General features: G+C 37.9%; 2 protein-coding genes and 1 non-coding gene across 8 annotated transcripts in view; 2 read left to right on the forward strand and 1 right to left on the reverse strand.

The window, feature by feature from the left end:
* Positions 1 to 6,647, forward strand: part of mta3 (metastasis associated 1 family, member 3) — a 28,938-nt gene extending 22,291 nt beyond the window's left edge. The window contains exons 15-20 of one of the 4 annotated variants that reach the window (XM_017483717.3): positions 256 to 348; positions 442 to 621; positions 727 to 758; positions 1,676 to 1,800; positions 2,908 to 2,935; positions 5,343 to 6,647. In XM_017483717.3, coding sequence (XP_017339206.2) covers positions 256 to 348; positions 442 to 621; positions 727 to 758; positions 1,676 to 1,800; positions 2,908 to 2,935; positions 5,343 to 5,390 — 506 coding nt within the window. In that variant the 3' untranslated portion in view covers positions 5,391 to 6,647. The remainder of the gene's footprint in view (positions 1 to 255; positions 349 to 441; positions 622 to 726; positions 759 to 1,675; positions 1,801 to 2,907; positions 2,936 to 5,342) is intronic. The other 3 variants (XM_047159703.2, XM_017483714.3, XM_017483715.3) reach the window with 3 other exon arrangements.
* A 61-nt stretch (positions 6,648 to 6,708) lies between these two features.
* hcar1-4 (hydroxycarboxylic acid receptor 1-4) lies at positions 6,709 to 14,603 on the reverse strand. 3 transcript variants are annotated; one of them, XM_017483712.3, is made up of 2 exons: positions 13,902 to 14,603; positions 6,709 to 9,092 (listed from the first exon to the last, which is right to left on the reverse strand). In XM_017483712.3, the coding sequence occupies exon 2, from the start codon at positions 9,046 to 9,048 to the stop codon at positions 8,074 to 8,076; it is 975 nt and encodes a 324-aa protein (XP_017339201.1). In that variant the 5' UTR covers positions 9,049 to 9,092; positions 13,902 to 14,603; the 3' UTR covers positions 6,709 to 8,073. The 3 variants fall into 3 exon arrangements, with proteins under 3 accessions (XP_017339201.1, XP_017339202.1, XP_047015661.1); XM_017483713.3 differs by lacking the exon at positions 13,902 to 14,603 and adding an exon at positions 13,194 to 13,847; XM_047159705.2 differs by lacking the exon at positions 13,902 to 14,603 and adding an exon at positions 11,434 to 12,055.
* Positions 13,937 to 14,030, forward strand: trnai-uau (transfer RNA isoleucine (anticodon UAU)). Its single transcript has 2 exons — positions 13,937 to 13,974; positions 13,995 to 14,030. It is a non-coding gene; the product is annotated as a tRNA-Ile (tRNA).
* Positions 14,604 to 16,813: the final 2,210 nt, after the last annotated feature.

Raw genomic sequence — 16,813 nt, forward strand, 5'->3', positions numbered from 1 at the left:
GGAATTTAATGAGAGTATTATGGTCAGATCCATGTGGTAGAGTTCAGGGAGAACAAAAATATGGCTTTTGCCAGAAGAAACGACTGCAGCACAACTGATTTGCCTTTGAATTTCCCTTTGCCTGGTTCATCGTGCAAAGTGTCTATCAAAGAGGGTGGTGATTCACAGCGACATGACGAGTCTCTCTCTTGCTTGCTGCGACATATTGACTTCGTCCTGTTCTCTGTGTGTCCAATGCTGCCGTTTGATGTGTAGACATGATTCGAGTGGCAGAAGGCACGGCAGGGCGATCCACCAAGCCCAAACCTTCCCAGAGGAGCACGCTAACCAGTGTCCTGCAGTACCTTGGTGAGTCACACCAGGGCTTTATTGCTGCTGGCTTGATTTTCTGGCAGGGAAGATGGGAGCAACACTGACTGGGATTGTGCTGTGTTGTTTCAGAGTCGCGTCCAGCGCCCCATGTCCAGCGCTCTCATCGTACACCTGGCCTGCAGGTCCAACCACCACGCCGGCTTCTTTCCTCCCTGCCAAGCCACGGTCCACTCGGCATGCTGGGAAAACGCAGTTACCACCATAGCAGCAGGATGGACCCTGAGAGAAGAGCAAACGCACCAGGACAAGGTGCTGATGCCAAACTCATATGCACAAACATTTCAGTATTATCTGTTCAATATAACCATGTATATTTAATATAAACACACACATTTATGTTTGCTTTTATTACAGAAAATCAGAGTCACATCGTGGGTCCCATTCTGGTGAGTAAACCTTACTGTACTATTCTCACTTGTGTTGGGAGTGTTGTTGGATGAATATCAAAGACAAGAAGATCCTGCTTAACAGTACAATATACAGTTGAAACAAGGAACCATGAAAGGGGAAGATCTTTACCTCACCATACAAATATATCAGTTGTGAAGCCAGTGGCCACATCTTTCTCCAGCATTACAGTTTAACAGCCTCGATTGTTCATTACTGCAGGTCGGCATGTCAGCACATTTTACCAGTCATTACTTCCTGGTTTACATATTCAAATGGTTTAATTTAAAATGTTTTTAGTTATATTTCTGTCCTCTGTGTTTGTTCCTAATCCTGCAGCTATAGACACTGCTTATTCATAGCTAATCCTATTTTTCATCCACACCTTGAAATCGAACATTTACGCCGGGTTCGCAGTTTACTAGTTACTGCATTGCCACAATATCAATTGTTGAATTTTGGTTAAACAATTCAAGCTACTTTTTAGCACTGTAAAATTAGATAATTTAAATCATGAATTGGTATGAGTAAACATAAACAATCTAAATGCCAGCACCGTTAGTTTCGTTTTTAATCATTGGCTTACGCTTCAAGTGCACCTAACTTGAATAAAGAGAGTTTAAAAGACCATTCTGGGACACCTGATTGATATTTGTCCTTATTTAAACATTATTCTGTACCCTTTTGATTTGTCTGTGGCACTAATAGTGGTTAAACAGTAATAAAACAAAAGCAGATCCATGTTTTTACTTGCAGTGCAGATTGGTAGACAGTGTGTATACAGTTAATTGGGTACTTTGACATAGTTGCTGCCTTGAGTTTCAATTAACAGATACTTCTTCATTTTTTGTCGTTACCTTCATGTTTGCACACCATCGTGCTCATCTTTCACCTCTAACACTTCCCTGTCTCTCAGCAGCACAATGGACGGAGCAGCGGCAACCCCAGCTTACGAGCCAGCAACATGATAATGCGCAAGAGGCGGCCCAACTGGATCGATGCGCCAGATGACAGCTTTTTCCTTGTTTCACGAGAAACCAGGTACGCCTAACCAATGTGAAACATTGTCTTCTCTTTGTGTGCCTTTTGATGTGGATACTGAGCTATAAGTTACATAATATTTTTTTTTGCTGTAAAATAATAAACCACTGATATCAGCTAGTATATCCAGAGGCTTACCTCAGAACATGACACCCTTTTAGAAAAAAAATAAAAGAAGTGTAACACACATCATGTCAAAGAGTGGCAGAATGCTCAGTTTGCTCTTTGATTAGCACCTTTGGGGATTATTGATTGACTTGGCATGAAATCTCTCATTTATTTTCCCACATAGTGATGCAGCCGTCAGTTAATAACCAGTGACAAATCCAAATGGCAGGAGCTGCACATGTGTAATTATAGGATTGGTCACACTCAGAACCAAGAAGGTTTAACTTCAAGTTGGTCAAACTGGAAATCAATAACAATGCAGATATGGTTGTTGGCTTTATTTGACTAGTGGGATTGTGGTGGTAGCCTGGGACGAATACAATGCTCATTTATCTGTAATGTCTCAACAGGAAGGACTCCACAGGTAACCTGCATGTGAGCATAAGTTCATACCAAGAAAAATACCCACTCCCCCCCCCCCCCCCCCCCCCCAATAAACATTGCACACAAACGTCTTAAAAAGAAAAATCCACCCTTCCCCAGTATTCCAACTTTGGTGTCAAATCTTTAACATGTAGATCAGTTGTACTTGTTGTTCATTCATTAATTCTTAGTCAACAGACACCGAGGTATAAACGTCTCCAGAATTAAGTAGCTCATTTCATACCAAATATGTTCTGCAGCAACAAATGTCTCTTCTGAATCCTAATGATCATTTCTCAGTCTGCAATAATTTGATCTAGAGTACTCTATCTGCCTAGATGTGTGCTCAGCTTCTGGGTGATTATTAAAAAGGTCTGAAATTATACTTTTTTTTTTTATTTGGGAACAAACCTAGAAATGAATAAGGCAGCAAAATGAATCCTGAGTTGGAAAGTCTGTTTTGGGGGGAGGGGGATGCACTAGAGGAGCAGGAAGACTATTTTATGCCCAAATACATCGTGGGTCACAGTGTGTTTGTGACTTCCAATGATTGACTGGAGGCTTGTCTCATTTCAGTGCTGTAGCTGTTAGACATCTGCTCATGGTAAGACCTTGGCCCATTACTGCATCCACACCAACACATGCACAAACACACACATACACACACACAGAGACTGGGGCTGCATTAGATTACATGTATGTGCAATACAAACAATTATGCTAGACATTTTTAGATGATTACACTTTGAATGGACTCAGCATAGACGAGACGGATTGGTTACCTTTCCTGCGTAGTGTCTGCTGTTACTGAGGTTAACTTTGGATTGAGTTCCCTATTTATTAATTACTTTAAGCAGAGTGGCTCAAAAAGTTGTGTCATGCTACCATATTGATAGTACTTTTTTATGATGTGGTCCCAAGTTCAGTTTGGAATAGGGAGGAAGCTGGAGGAAAATGCTTCTCCATTAGGGCCCTGTCTGGATGAGCCATGACCGGCATGTCTGTGTTCGCTGGAACGGATGCCAGGCTAAATTTAGAGCCCTTGCTCTGAAAGATTAGCCTGTAACTGGCTTCAGAGAGGCTGAGACAAATGAGGGTCGCTCTGAGGCTGGGCCTGGCACTCATGTTTTACATCATCATACAGTGATCAGGAAATGAAGCTTGTGGTATCGCTCTTGCAATGTTTCTTGCATGTAGAACATGTTCAAAGGAAACAAAGTGTGTGTTATTGAAGATGTTTAGGTCTTGTGTTTTTGTGAGTAGGTATTTTTCCTGATCTTTCCACATGTAGCCACTCCATGGTTGAAATCGACTGTCTTCAGAACACAATAGTGACATCTAGATATTTTTTTTTGTTCCACAGGACGGCTGTTTAAAATTACAAATGCACATGCATGCATTTGCATTAATTCAAGTGCTCACTAACCCACTTAGCTCATCTTATATGTTTCTCATGGATTTGTGGTTAGAAGCCCAGATCATGGTTTCTTCATTAGACACAATCAGAGGCAAACGTGCCGATAAACCTCATGGGACCCTGGGGGTACGTCCCTGATATTACCCTGATTATCGCAATTATACTCTCAATGTTATATCTCATTATATTCATATAATCAGTCCTCGCCGACTCGTATTACAAAGCTTAATGCTCTTGATCACTTAGGAAGGCAGTGCTTTCAGAGCAGCATTATTCTCACAAATTAACTGGTACACAGTCTTCTGTTTACCTGAGGGGGAAAGTCACATTAATTCCATTACTAAACCATGACAGTGTCAGAGTATATAATATAACCTGTTTCACAATGATTGGAGAAAAAAAAAAACCCAACAGTTTTTGTGTATTTGTATACATTTTATCTATCTACTATTATCATGTTCCTGGAACTGCAGGATAGTGTATATGTGTGTATGGTGTGTGCATGTGCATATGTTACAGTCCCTGTTTCCTCTGGAATAGAGCGGTCTTTCTCTCAAGGGAGAGAATTAGCATCCAGTTGGTAATGATGTTTTCTGTGGTTTAGACAAACACAAATGCCCCACGTCATGATAACACAATGGCAACATTAGCTTGCAGTAATACAATAACAGCATGCCAGTTCCACTAAGAAAGATTTATATGTTTTTCTACTGAGCCGCCACTAGTGTTCAGGAATATTTAGTTACTCCATTAGTCAGCAACAAATCATATGTTTTCCTCAAAAGCGAAACAATAGATTATATAGCTTTCAACAGCCGCTACATCAAACTATTGTTTGCGATTGGAAAATGGAATTATGATAACGATGGTGTTTTAAGATTGCGAATTGTTGATCTGTTATGTAACCAGATCCTTCCTGCATGTCTTCTAGGTTCCTATATGAAAGAGGAAATGTGTAATAATGCTTTCTCTATGGAAACGCTGAGGTGACATGGTGTTTTTTTTATTAAGATGTGGATACGAATTACAATCACAAGGAGATCTATTTCATGGTCACGACTTAGCTCTGGGTAACTATTGTATTTTAAAATGAATGAGAGAGGGAAATCGATTGAATTAGACCAGTGTGGCCACAGGAACCTAATCTGATAATATTACACTTTACGTCAATCTTGGAATGATGTATAAAAGACATATTGGAGTTACTGGTCACTTGTGACCTGTATATACAATTAGCCCATGAATTCTCAATGCGAATAGGTTTATTTTTGTTATATAAATAATTAACTGGAGGACACATATTAAATATGACAGATTAACTCATGGGCTCAATTACACAATTCATGGCCACAATTTATGATGCTGAAACACTTCAAACTATTAACTTGTGGCTGCAATATATTCATTTGTGGTCACGCACCATTAAAAAAAAACACCATGTCAACTCAGAGGCTCCATATTTCTCTGTATTGTCTGAAATACTATTGCTTTTGCTGTAGCATCATTTTTATACCTCAGTCTTCAACCACAGCCTTGGACCCAATAATGTTGCAGGAGTGAACAGTCATCATGTTCTCTTGTGTTGTGGTCACAGGAAAGCCCGGAGACTGCTCACTCGTTCCCAGTTAAGAAGAGCCTGTAGGCAGCCATGTGAGCAGATTAATTTGCGCAGGGTCCCCCAAGGGCCAGCGCAGGGACCCATCCTCGCGCCCCCTCACCCTAGTCTACGGATGCGAGGTCCCATTGTGATCCACGACTGACCCTCATCTGTGCCGTTTCACCTGCCTGCTTCTTCTCTTTCTGTTTGACTCCTGCCCCTAATCACACAACACAGAGGCCACACACCGCAGCTCCGCTCTCTCTCTGGGAGTACAGAAAATTCAGTGCATTCATTGTTAACTAACACCATGCACTATGCCATATAAACAAGCACTTACAGTAACTCTAAGTCTCAGTTAAGCTTCTCTAAATTCTCAACTGACCGTCTTTGTTAATCTAATACTTTGTGGATGTATGGATCGAGTCGTCACGGTCCTGTAAGTCAGCGGTCAGATGAAATGACATTATAATGTACAAAGCCTTTCTTTCTCATGCTGAAGACTCTTGAAAGACTCTTACTCTAAAGTATTTGTGTGCTATTTTGTTTGTAATTTCATTTAGCACTACATTGCTGTCCTTTGTTTCTCTTACCTTCTGTGAGTATTATGACTACAGGTTCTTGAGCTGTTTTAAACTATGTTTGAACAGAAGTAAAGGTTTGACGTGTTGGACATTACTGGAAGGCAGAATTATGTAAATAGCATGGGACCTGGATACGAGGTGCAGCTTTATCCTCCAGTCTTATCTGTTGGAGAAGCCACCAATTTGATACACTTCATTATGATCTTGTTTTGTATTTCAGACAGTGTAATGTGTTTCTGATTGAGGTTCATGTTACTCTTGATGACTACTATACTGATTCAGGAGCACTGATTGGCAAGGATGATCTGACATTTTGCTAAAATTATGAGGCACACTGAGTATATGACATTTTCCATATGCCAGAAAAATGACTGTTCTTTTGATCTAAGTCCATAAAGTTTTGAGTGCCCTTTCAGAAAGAATGAAAGAAAAAAAAAGGTGTTGAGAACTTTAAAAAGAACTTGAATTGAGCAATTTGTCCACAGATGGTTATTTGGTTATTTTTCCTTCATATCTCCATACAAATCTGACGTTTCAGATCTGACAAAAAAAATAAACAAAATAATGCATAATGGGAGTTACCATAATGCAAATTCAGGCTGTTTATACTGCATGTGACAGTCATAATGATCAGCAACTTACTTTTTTTAATGCTTCATATATTGTGTTGTGTTTACTTGTATGTCATGTGTTAAGTGAAACATGCAGAATAAAATTTGAAAAAATATTGTATATAATTGCACTAATTTCTAGTTAGTTTTTAAAGGCTTTCAGCCTTTCAAATCCAAATATCTCAATGTGATAACAGTGTCTTTCTTCATTTCTTCTTCTTCTTCTTTGTTAGCATCATTACAGTCACACTGTCTTTTAGGTATCATAACTGGTTGTATAAATATTTTACACTGACTAACTGAAAGCATAAAGTCAATTATTTTGTTTAAGCTTGGATGCAATAGAAATATGAGAATGTAAATCCTTAACATTTAGTCTATAAGTATATACATAGAAACTTTCGATCCTGAGGGAAATTATAGTATTACAGTAGAAAGAGTCGTGTTCACACAAAACATATTCAGCTTATATTCAAAACACAAAAAAACTACAAAAAAGATATTTACACATGAATAATTTCAGGTGAGCATCTTATGACATCTTTACTAAATAATATCAACATAGATAAATAAAGAATACAAATAAAACCACAGTAAATTAGACAGTGAAATATGCAATCGTGAAAAAATAAGTACACCACATGGAAATTTATTTATTTATTTATTTTTACATATTTGGACAAGGAAAATTTGATCCTCTTTGAAACAGTGCCTATTAATACACTATCAAATGCCATAAAAGTTACATTTTCTTGTCCAAATATAATTTTTTTTTAAAAAGCCAACAATTTCCATGGGGTTTACTTATTTTTTCACACAATTCTGTTACACCACATGTGGTAACTGCACTTTTTTTTTTGCATTGGTGGCACCAGTTGTAATTTAACCAACATGCAAAGGGAATCACTTCTTGCCCTGAAATATGAAGTGAAATAAAAGGTGTATCTCAATGGTTGCACTAAAAGCTCAGTGGCAAAAAGGTTAAAGGTAAAATCTGATTAAACCTGGTGTGCATCCATCCATCCATCCATCCATTTTCTATACCGCTTATCCTTCCCCTGGTGTGCAGGGGAGTGTTAAATCCAAGCAGTGTACAATGCCCAAGGTAGTGCTGTCTCTGTCTTCAAAAGATAACAAATGCTATGCTAGAACAATGATTTTAATTATCACTAATTATCTATATGTAGTAACCTTTCACAAATACAGCTTTCAAGCTGTATTTTGTAGTCTAGCTCAGAACATAGATTTTATAACAACATGTAGACCTATTACAGCGGCCTTGGCTGTATGTTATGGTCATAACTTTGTAAAAGCGCTACCTTATTGGGCTAACAAACTATATTCTTATAGAGTGGAAAAGCATGACTTAGGTCAGTCAAGCCCAGTGAAAATTGGAAAACGTTTCAAAGTGTCTGCAGCTTGCTGCATGTGTCACCTTGGTTTCAATGCAAAATGGGCTTAAAGAGACTGTCCTGGTGATAAAGTGATATGAAGTCCTGTGGGTAGGAATGTTCCTTGGTAACAGTGTTTTTCTCAAAATCGTTGAGGAGTTCTGGTTTCCTTAACACTTAGTCGATGCTTGGTGAGCCCTGTGGAGTTAGATGCTCCTTTTAGAATGTCTCGGTAGAATGCGTTTGATAAAATGTACAGAATCGGGTCCAGGGCACTGTTTAAAAACACAAGGCACAAAGAAACATTAAACATCTGACCCACAACTATGTATGAGGAGCAAGACGAGACATCTGTGAGGAAGAAAGCCACAAAGCCTGTGATGTAATTGGGTAGGAAGCAAAAGCTGAACATGATCACAACAGTCAAAAGTACGTAAATGGTCCTTTTCACTCTTCGATGCTCTCTGAGCCTCTTGTTACCATGTATGTGGTAACAGATGCGCACAGAAGAAATGGCCACTAACAGGAAAGCTATAGCAAACTCAATCATATGAAGTGAATTATGAACCCTCATGCCTGCTCCAGTGTCTGTCCATATGTCAATATTTTGGCAAAGTAACACAGATGAGTTTCCAGATGATCTCAGTAGTCGGGTCAAGAGCAGAGGAAGGCGAAGAGTCACCACAATTACCCAGATTCCACAGGCCACCATTACTGTACTCTGAATTTTCATGTGGCAAACAGGATGGTGCGGCCGAACTATCTTGTAGAAGCGATCCACTACTAAAACAGTCATGAAAGCAATGCTTGCTGACTGGTTGACTGACAGCATGAAGAAGTTGATGCGGCAAAAGGGATCCCCAAAAATCCAGCCCCCACGGAGCACACTGTCAATGCGAAAGGGAAGGGCAACAAGCAGCAGGACATCAGCAAACGCCAAGTTGAGGAGGCAAATATTGGCCGAATTCCAGGGAGCCTTAAAGCCAAGGAGCCATAATGCTAGGATGTTTCCTGGCACGCCCAAAATTAAGTCCAAGATCAACATGGGGGTTAATGCAGAAGCAACAAGGCTCTGAGCTTCCATGCAAGTGCTGTTGTTGGTCATGTTGTACAGCATTCCGACTCGACACCACCCACGAAGCTCTGGGTCTGGTTCCTGACCTGTTTTGTAAGTGTAGGAAATATTAACAGATTAGCAATAATGTTTGTAATGAACCTGAATCTTACAATTACAAAAGATATAATAAATAGGCAAAAAAGTATATAAGCATATATTCTGTCGACATTATTATCGTAAATCCTAGTGTGCTGTGGGAAGTAACCAAACCAATATGGAATAGCTGGGTTGTATGACAATATGATATCCATAACAAAATATATTAATGTCATGATACATTACTATAAATATTGTGGTTATCATTAGTGGTCAGTGCTTTTATAACTTTGTTGCTTAGTGTAACAAATAACAGATTAGACATCTGCAGGAAATATAATTTGTACCATGCTATTATAATTACATGCTTAAGGAAACTTAAGGAAACCAAGCATGGGCAGTACTTTTCCTGTCCCAGTAAGCCTCTGCTAGCACTTGTTGAATTTCCTATTTTTGACCACTAGGTTTAATAATAATTTTGGGTATGTCTTGATCAGCTTCCTAGGTCATGAATCAGTATATCGTGTACATGAGTTCGGGCACTGGTAAGAACCCTGGCTCACTATACATTGGGACACTGATAACTCAATTTCCAGCCACATGACTATATACTTGCATTGTAAAATGTCACCAAAAATGTATAACTTGAAAAATTTACATTTTATATGTCATATAAATTTGTTAGCTTAATCATATGAGTTTCTGTGATGGTACTTCAAGCAGGAATGTAGGCTAGCTAGTGGATTTTAAAAAATTATTAAACACTTAAAAGTCATTGACTTAAGCAACCTGTATATGGAACATCAAAGTTAAAAATCACTAACGTAAGTAATAATTTGAGAGCTAAAACAACAATAACAGGCCAATTAAATTTGTAGACGAAGTTGGCTGAAAGTTCGTCCCCTATTTTTTTTCTAGATGAGAAGCTTCCAAAAATATGCTGTCATTTCCAGTAAGGGAACATAGTGAGCATCGATACACCCTGGTATTTCCCGTGCATTGTGGGATTTTTTACCAAGCGAATGTTTTCCAGTGCACCGGAAGGATTTTGGATTGAGACAGCCCTTAAAATGACTGACTCCCTGATCAGTGCCCTGACTACTGAACTACTGAACTGATTGAGACACACCCTTTATAGAAGCTAAATGGGGCAGGAAGGAGAGCAAATCAACAGAACATCGGTTAATGTCTGTCAAGTAGCTTGGTCACTGATAAGTTTCAGGCATGATCTCTGTGTCTCAATTCTGAAGGCCTCTGGTTTGTGGCAGGATGTACTGGAACAGAATTGATTTCTGTTCTTGAAATGTGTTGTTTTGAGCATTCCTAATCACCCTGCCTTTTGACCTCACTCTATCTCGGTTCTTCTTCTTCTTTGCCTCAGGTAGAAGAGACGTATTTAGTCCAATATCAATTGAACCTACGCCCTGTTCCAATCATTCTTTATCAATATTTATCTGTGTGTGTCACATTTTTGTAAATATTTGATTACATCTTTTAATGTGACAACACTGAAGAAATGACACTTTCCTACAATGTAAAGTAGTGAGTGTACAGCTTGTGTAACAGTGTAAATTTGCTGTCCCCTCAAAATAACTCAAAACACAGCCATTAATGTCTAAACTGGCGCAATTTGGACATTTTCACATAGGGGTGTACTCACTTTTGTTGCCAGTGGTTTAGACATTAATGGCTGTGTGTTGAGTTATTTTGAGGGGACAGCAAATTTACACTGTTACACAAGCTGTACACTCACTACTTTACGTTGTAGTAAAGTATCATCACACACACACACACACTATGCTATCTATATCATTAAGCTAAGAAGGTTTCACTGGACAATGGTGTTGGTGTGACTTCTTCCTCGGCTCAGATGAGAGGAAATCAGCCAGAGCAGCTTTCAGATTTTGGTTCTGATTGGTATCAGACAAAGAAATTAACAGTCACTCAAAAGAGTTAATTAGTATTTCAACAGAATTTTACATGTATGGAGTTGTGAATGATGACTTTATGAAAATTAACACATGTTAATATGTGAACTAATATTAGTTGAATGGCTGATATAAATGGTGGGGCTCTGTTCTTTCTGCCCCTATGGGTGAGCTGCCACTAGTTTTAGTGTTGATATGAAATTATGTAATAACTTTCTTAGAAACCCTCAAATTGATGAATAGTACACAAATTTGATGAATAAGGTTAATTCAGGTATCAGTATTTTTGATGTTAAATTTTAGCCTTTAGTCTACACAGATCTGAACATGACAATAAATCAAGAAAGTATTCAGATAATGTTTATCTAATTATAACTTGACTAACTTCGTCTTCAAATACAGAAAATACAGTGAAACTCACCAACAAGCAGTTCAGCAGTAGTATAACTAATCTCTTGTACAAATTCAGACTTCACTTCTTCTAAATGACTGAGAGTGTCATTTCCTGTTAATCCCACCTACTGTTAAAAATTAGGAAGAACACTATATTATGAAATCCGCTTTGTGGCAATATTCTAATCTCCATACAAGGAGTTTATTTACAGAGTGAACACTAGTCTGTGTTGTACTGTAAAGTAAACTATATGATATATTATATATTTATACGATTGTACGTGTTAAGTTTCAAAATGCTTTGCTGCTTTTATTTAATTAATAAACAGTAAAATCCCTAGTGTTGAATTAACACCCAGAGTGTTTATTTATCTCCATATAAACACTGCAGAGTGTAGGCCTAAATCCAATACTCTTGATGTTAACCCTTGTGTGTCACTTAAAAAAAGTTACACATAGGTCCATAAAGGACAAAAATGTCCATGACAAAAAACTGTCATAAAAATATTATATGGTTATTATAATATTTTTTTCTACTTTCACTGATGTCCATTTTTTATTTTTTATTTTTTATCCAGGATCAGTTCTAATCATAATTACCAAACAGTCATTAATTCTGAGAATTGTAACCCTTTAAATGCTGGTTTGTTTACTTAATGCCACAGATGTTTTTTTTTAATAATAAAAAAATAGAAAAATAGTAATTATTTGCCATATACTAAATGATAAGCAGATTTTCTTTGATTATTGTTCTTTGATTATTCTTTTCTTTGATTATTGCAGTCTTTGATATGTAAATGATTAACGACATTAATTTTGAAGCATTCATATTTTTTTATGCAGTGTCAGATTTAAAAACCCCAAAACAAAACACTCAGGTCCATAAAGGACAAAAATGTCCATGTAAAAAAAAAAAAACTGTCATAGAAATATTATATATTCATATATTTTCTCTGACTTTGATTTTTTACCAGCATCAGTTCTGATCATAATTACCAAACTTTCATTCATTTTCATAATTTTAACCCTTTAAACAGTGGTTTCTTTACATAATGCAAAACTCTTGAAAGCTCACTAACCTTCTTTGACTCATATACATGGGGTGGGATTTGTTATTTCCAGTACAATAGAATTTATTTATTTCAAGCTGTTCACACACATAACTTTATAATGTGCGTACTTTTCAGTACACACATACAAACACACCCACACAATTATAGCTACATCATTTATTCAGTTGGTCTGCAGCGCTACATAATACAGCAGAATCAGAAAAAAGGCAAAGCATGTTTCTCTTTCAAATGGAACTCAACATTGTGTGAGCTCCACGCTGTGGGAAGCGCCCTCGCGCATGACCAGTATCTGAAGCTTGTGTATTATTTATAATACACAATACCTATTTATAGGCCTGCCGTGATCAGGTGACGGACACACTTTCTGTGTGAAGTTTCTAGGGATGGAGCATGCCAGAGCAACCCTCGAGAGGTCTGACTGTGCACATTATGAACGCCTTACAATTAGGCAGCTCTGCTCGCAACTCTCTCTTTTTCTGCTGGAGTGAGGTGGGTTTCAGAGACTCTCGGATCTGGGCCGTCAATCCTATCAACAATGAGTAAGATAAAGTTGGATCTCGGCATCCCCTCCAGTCTCTACAAGAGACTGTTGGAGCTTATGACAGCAGCAGCCAACGTCATACCATTGGGCCTATTGTACAGGAGACCGTTTCAGTGGTGGCTGAAAAATCTCAAACCTGTATTATTTGTAATAAGGAAGCTGGAAATAACTCACCAGAGCAGTATGTGTTTTTGGCAGCTGGGGGCTGGATTTTTCAGCAGGGATATTTTCATTTTAATTTGTTCTACATCGCTCAAATCTGCCTGCAAAAGTAAATCAGCTGCTCTTCGTGAAACCACGGTAATCTCACGGCACGGTAAAATTTACTGGCGCGGCTTTTAGACACTTAGCGGTAACAGTGCTTACAATTTAACTACAACACCACGGGATCTTTAAAACAAACAAGCAACAAAACGAACACAGCAAATCATAGTATTGAGTATAAAGGCTTAATTTTAAAAAAAATAATAATAATTTTTAATCTGGAGGGACATCAGTCAAGTTTATTGAGTCGCTACGAAAGCTAAATGAAAATATATTTACTAAAACGATATACATATTTTAGGGCTGTATGCTCAAATATTGTCATATAATTTTACACATGTAGCCCGAAACACAGCTGGACTGCTAGGTTGCAGTTTAACGACCAGTCGTGCAAATGAAAACAGCAGAGTAGGGAAAACATGGTGGGCGGTTATTATTTTTTACTAGGTTTACTAGTAAATGATGCTAGCAGGCGAACAGAAACCATCTTGCTTTTTGTTTGTTTGTTTGTTTAATTGAACCCGAACGCGACAATGGTGATCCGTCGAACAAACCAAGTCTTTTAAAACGGTTAATATATGTAACTGTGTAGGGAACCTATGGACGGCGTGTTGTTACCTTTGTAAGCTGTGTTCCTGAGCAGCTGTATCCGAGCTCCAGTGGCGCAATCGGTTAGCGCGCGGTACTTATAAGACAGTACGAAGCAGAGCGATGCCGAGGTTGTGAGTTCGAGCCTCACCTGGAGCAGTGTTTTGCAGGCAGTTTATCGGAACGGACCTGAAGCCGCCGTGAGAGATCCTCATGAAATGCTGAAAGTAGAAAAGCAGTTCCTAAACTGTAGTATCGACATGTTGGACTTGTGTTAAATATATTGATTTTTATTCATTCGCGAGTCTGCTTTGGACGAATTAAATAATTAACAGGCTGAAATAGATGTATTGTCATGGCTAGGTTCTTTAAAAAAAATTATGATTATTATTATTATTTTAAAATCAGTGGCCCAGGACAGAAACTACTGTATAAAACACCCGGTTATGTGAATACTGAGTCTTTAAAAGCACATGCTCATTAGTTCACATTGGTGTTATGCCGAATGTAGCCGCTTGGGGGCAGCATTGCATTTACATTCGCCTCAATAGACGTGCCGGAAACCATTCTGAGGCCAAGCGGCAAGAGTTTATGAGTCAGTTGTAAATAATGATAATTCTAACCAGCACGTTTTCGTTTACGCTGCAGTTTATTTTACACTTGTGAAATAATTATTTATAAGCAAATTATGCCAGTTGTGGACTTTGATTACAAGAAAGTACTTTTCCAAAGTTAAAATTGTTCTGTTTTTCATACAATCAACAAGACCAGAAGGTACTTTGAAAAAGAAATCACTAAAAACACACTCAGTGTCCGTTTATAAAGTGCGTATACCTTTTATCTACACACACTGGCCATTTTATCAGGTGCTTACAATATAGTTCACCTTGGTATGCAGTTCCAGTGGTGTGTAGGCCATTTGTTGTTCTGTACAATTTATCTACACTAATTATGCAACAATGGAAAGGGTCCAACGTAAGACCACTGCTAATCAGATATTATTTTGGCAATGAACCCTTCTTACTAGAGTAGAGACTGTCAATTTGACCCTCGTCCTTTCAGAGAAAGTAGAACCTGTGGAAAAGAAGTAAAGGAGTAAAACAATTAACCATCCAATGAATGTTTTATTTATTTATTTATTTATTTACCCAAAGACACTGCAAATGAGTGTGGATACCAAGTACTTATACAGTGGCACCCAGGGGGGTCTGGTTAAAAAAAAAAAAGATCTTGAAGTGCTTAAAAATGAAAAGAAATTAATATAAGCTTTCATTTTTGCCCTCCACATCAAATGCTTGAGGGTGGATTATTTTGGACTTTTGTGGAATTAATGGTCATAAGAACAACCACAGAACTGTATGAAGTGGACGTGGGGGCTGATTTCTTTCTAGCCCAGACCGTACATGGTGCAGCCTATCATTGACAGTCATGTCGGTTTATTTACACGGAGTGAAATGCACCCTAGATTAATCACCATTTGGGCTGATATTTTTCATCCCATGTCACTGATGTATCAGTAACATGTCATCAGCAGTGATTTCAGAAGAAGTGTGAAAAACAGTGTCATACTTTTATCCCCAAAGTACACGATGCAGAAGGACAGATGACAAAAATGTAATTTTAGCACTTTGTAATCAAAAGGGTTACAAACTTGTATGTTAACACTGTTTATTATTCGGAGTAAACACGGCATGAACCAGTAGAGCATTACAGAATCTAAACACAAAAAAATTAGAAATCACAAATACAGCTGCTTTTAAGTGTGTGTGCACGTATGCATGCGCGTCTGTGTGTGTGTGTGTGTGTGTGTGTGTGTGTGTGTATAATAGCTTGGCCCATATCATTCTTATTGTGCCATCCATGTAACTTCATGGTATAAAAATTACTCAACCCTAAGAGTTTTATTGTCAAGCTACTGGTAGATATTAGCTTTTAAGTCTCCCATTTAATATCACAGCCTTTACTGGCAACTTATTGGATATCAAAATAGTTTTCAGTCATTTAGATTAGAACCCGCATAGCTTATTTAGATGTTTTGACTTAACCTAACTTAACCCCATTAACCTAACATCAAGGACCTGTGGCCTTATATCCTTGATGTTATATTTCTCACAACTGTAAAAATCTAGTCAGTAAACTTCGTAGTAATCTAAACTTCGCCTTCCATTAATTTGATTTACTGACAGTAATTTGGACTTTAACGTGCTGTCATTTAGGTAGAACTTCTGCATCCCACTGTGATTAGGCTTATTAAAACTATAATTGATGGTTTTGATGATCAGACCTAGTTGGAGAGCATCCAGACACATTCAAGGAACCATTTATATATATATATATATATAAAAAGAAGTATTTATTCCCCTGCACACAGAAACACATACACAGACTTGTCGACACATGCACATCAGGGCACCACACTAATACAGTACATTGCTTTTTGGAGGGACTGAGAAATCAGTGTGTTGTTAAGTGTGAGAAATCTCCATTTCAGTTCTCAGAGTTACAACATTCATGCGTAAAAAAAAGATCGCACACTGATAAAACTGTACTAATAAAAGTTAAATCTTCTTAACCAAATTTGAAAGTGATATTTACTAAAATGAAAGAAGAAATGTTTATTATTCAGTTGTAGATTTTGCTAATCCCAATTGGGACATTTATGGAACACCAGATATGGACTGGTCTTTACAATAATGATATGTCCACAGTTAATGTTCTTTTTTTAAATAACATCACAACAGTAGCATTGGACTAAACCCAGCTAAACCAGAGGTAGTCAAATAAGGTACAGATCATTTGGTAAAGCAGTTTTCCTCTGCTATCCTTTAAATTCTCCCACACTCCCTGACAAGCTCCAGAGTATCTGGTTTGACTGATAGGGCACAGGTTAATATCTGTTTTAAAATTGCAAGCCACCCCAAATACAAGAGAAATACTTAAGA

Source organism: Ictalurus punctatus, chromosome 13 (genome assembly GCF_001660625.3).
Source record: "Ictalurus punctatus breed USDA103 chromosome 13, Coco_2.0, whole genome shotgun sequence".
NCBI classification, from domain to species: Eukaryota; Metazoa; Chordata; class Actinopteri; order Siluriformes; family Ictaluridae; genus Ictalurus; species Ictalurus punctatus.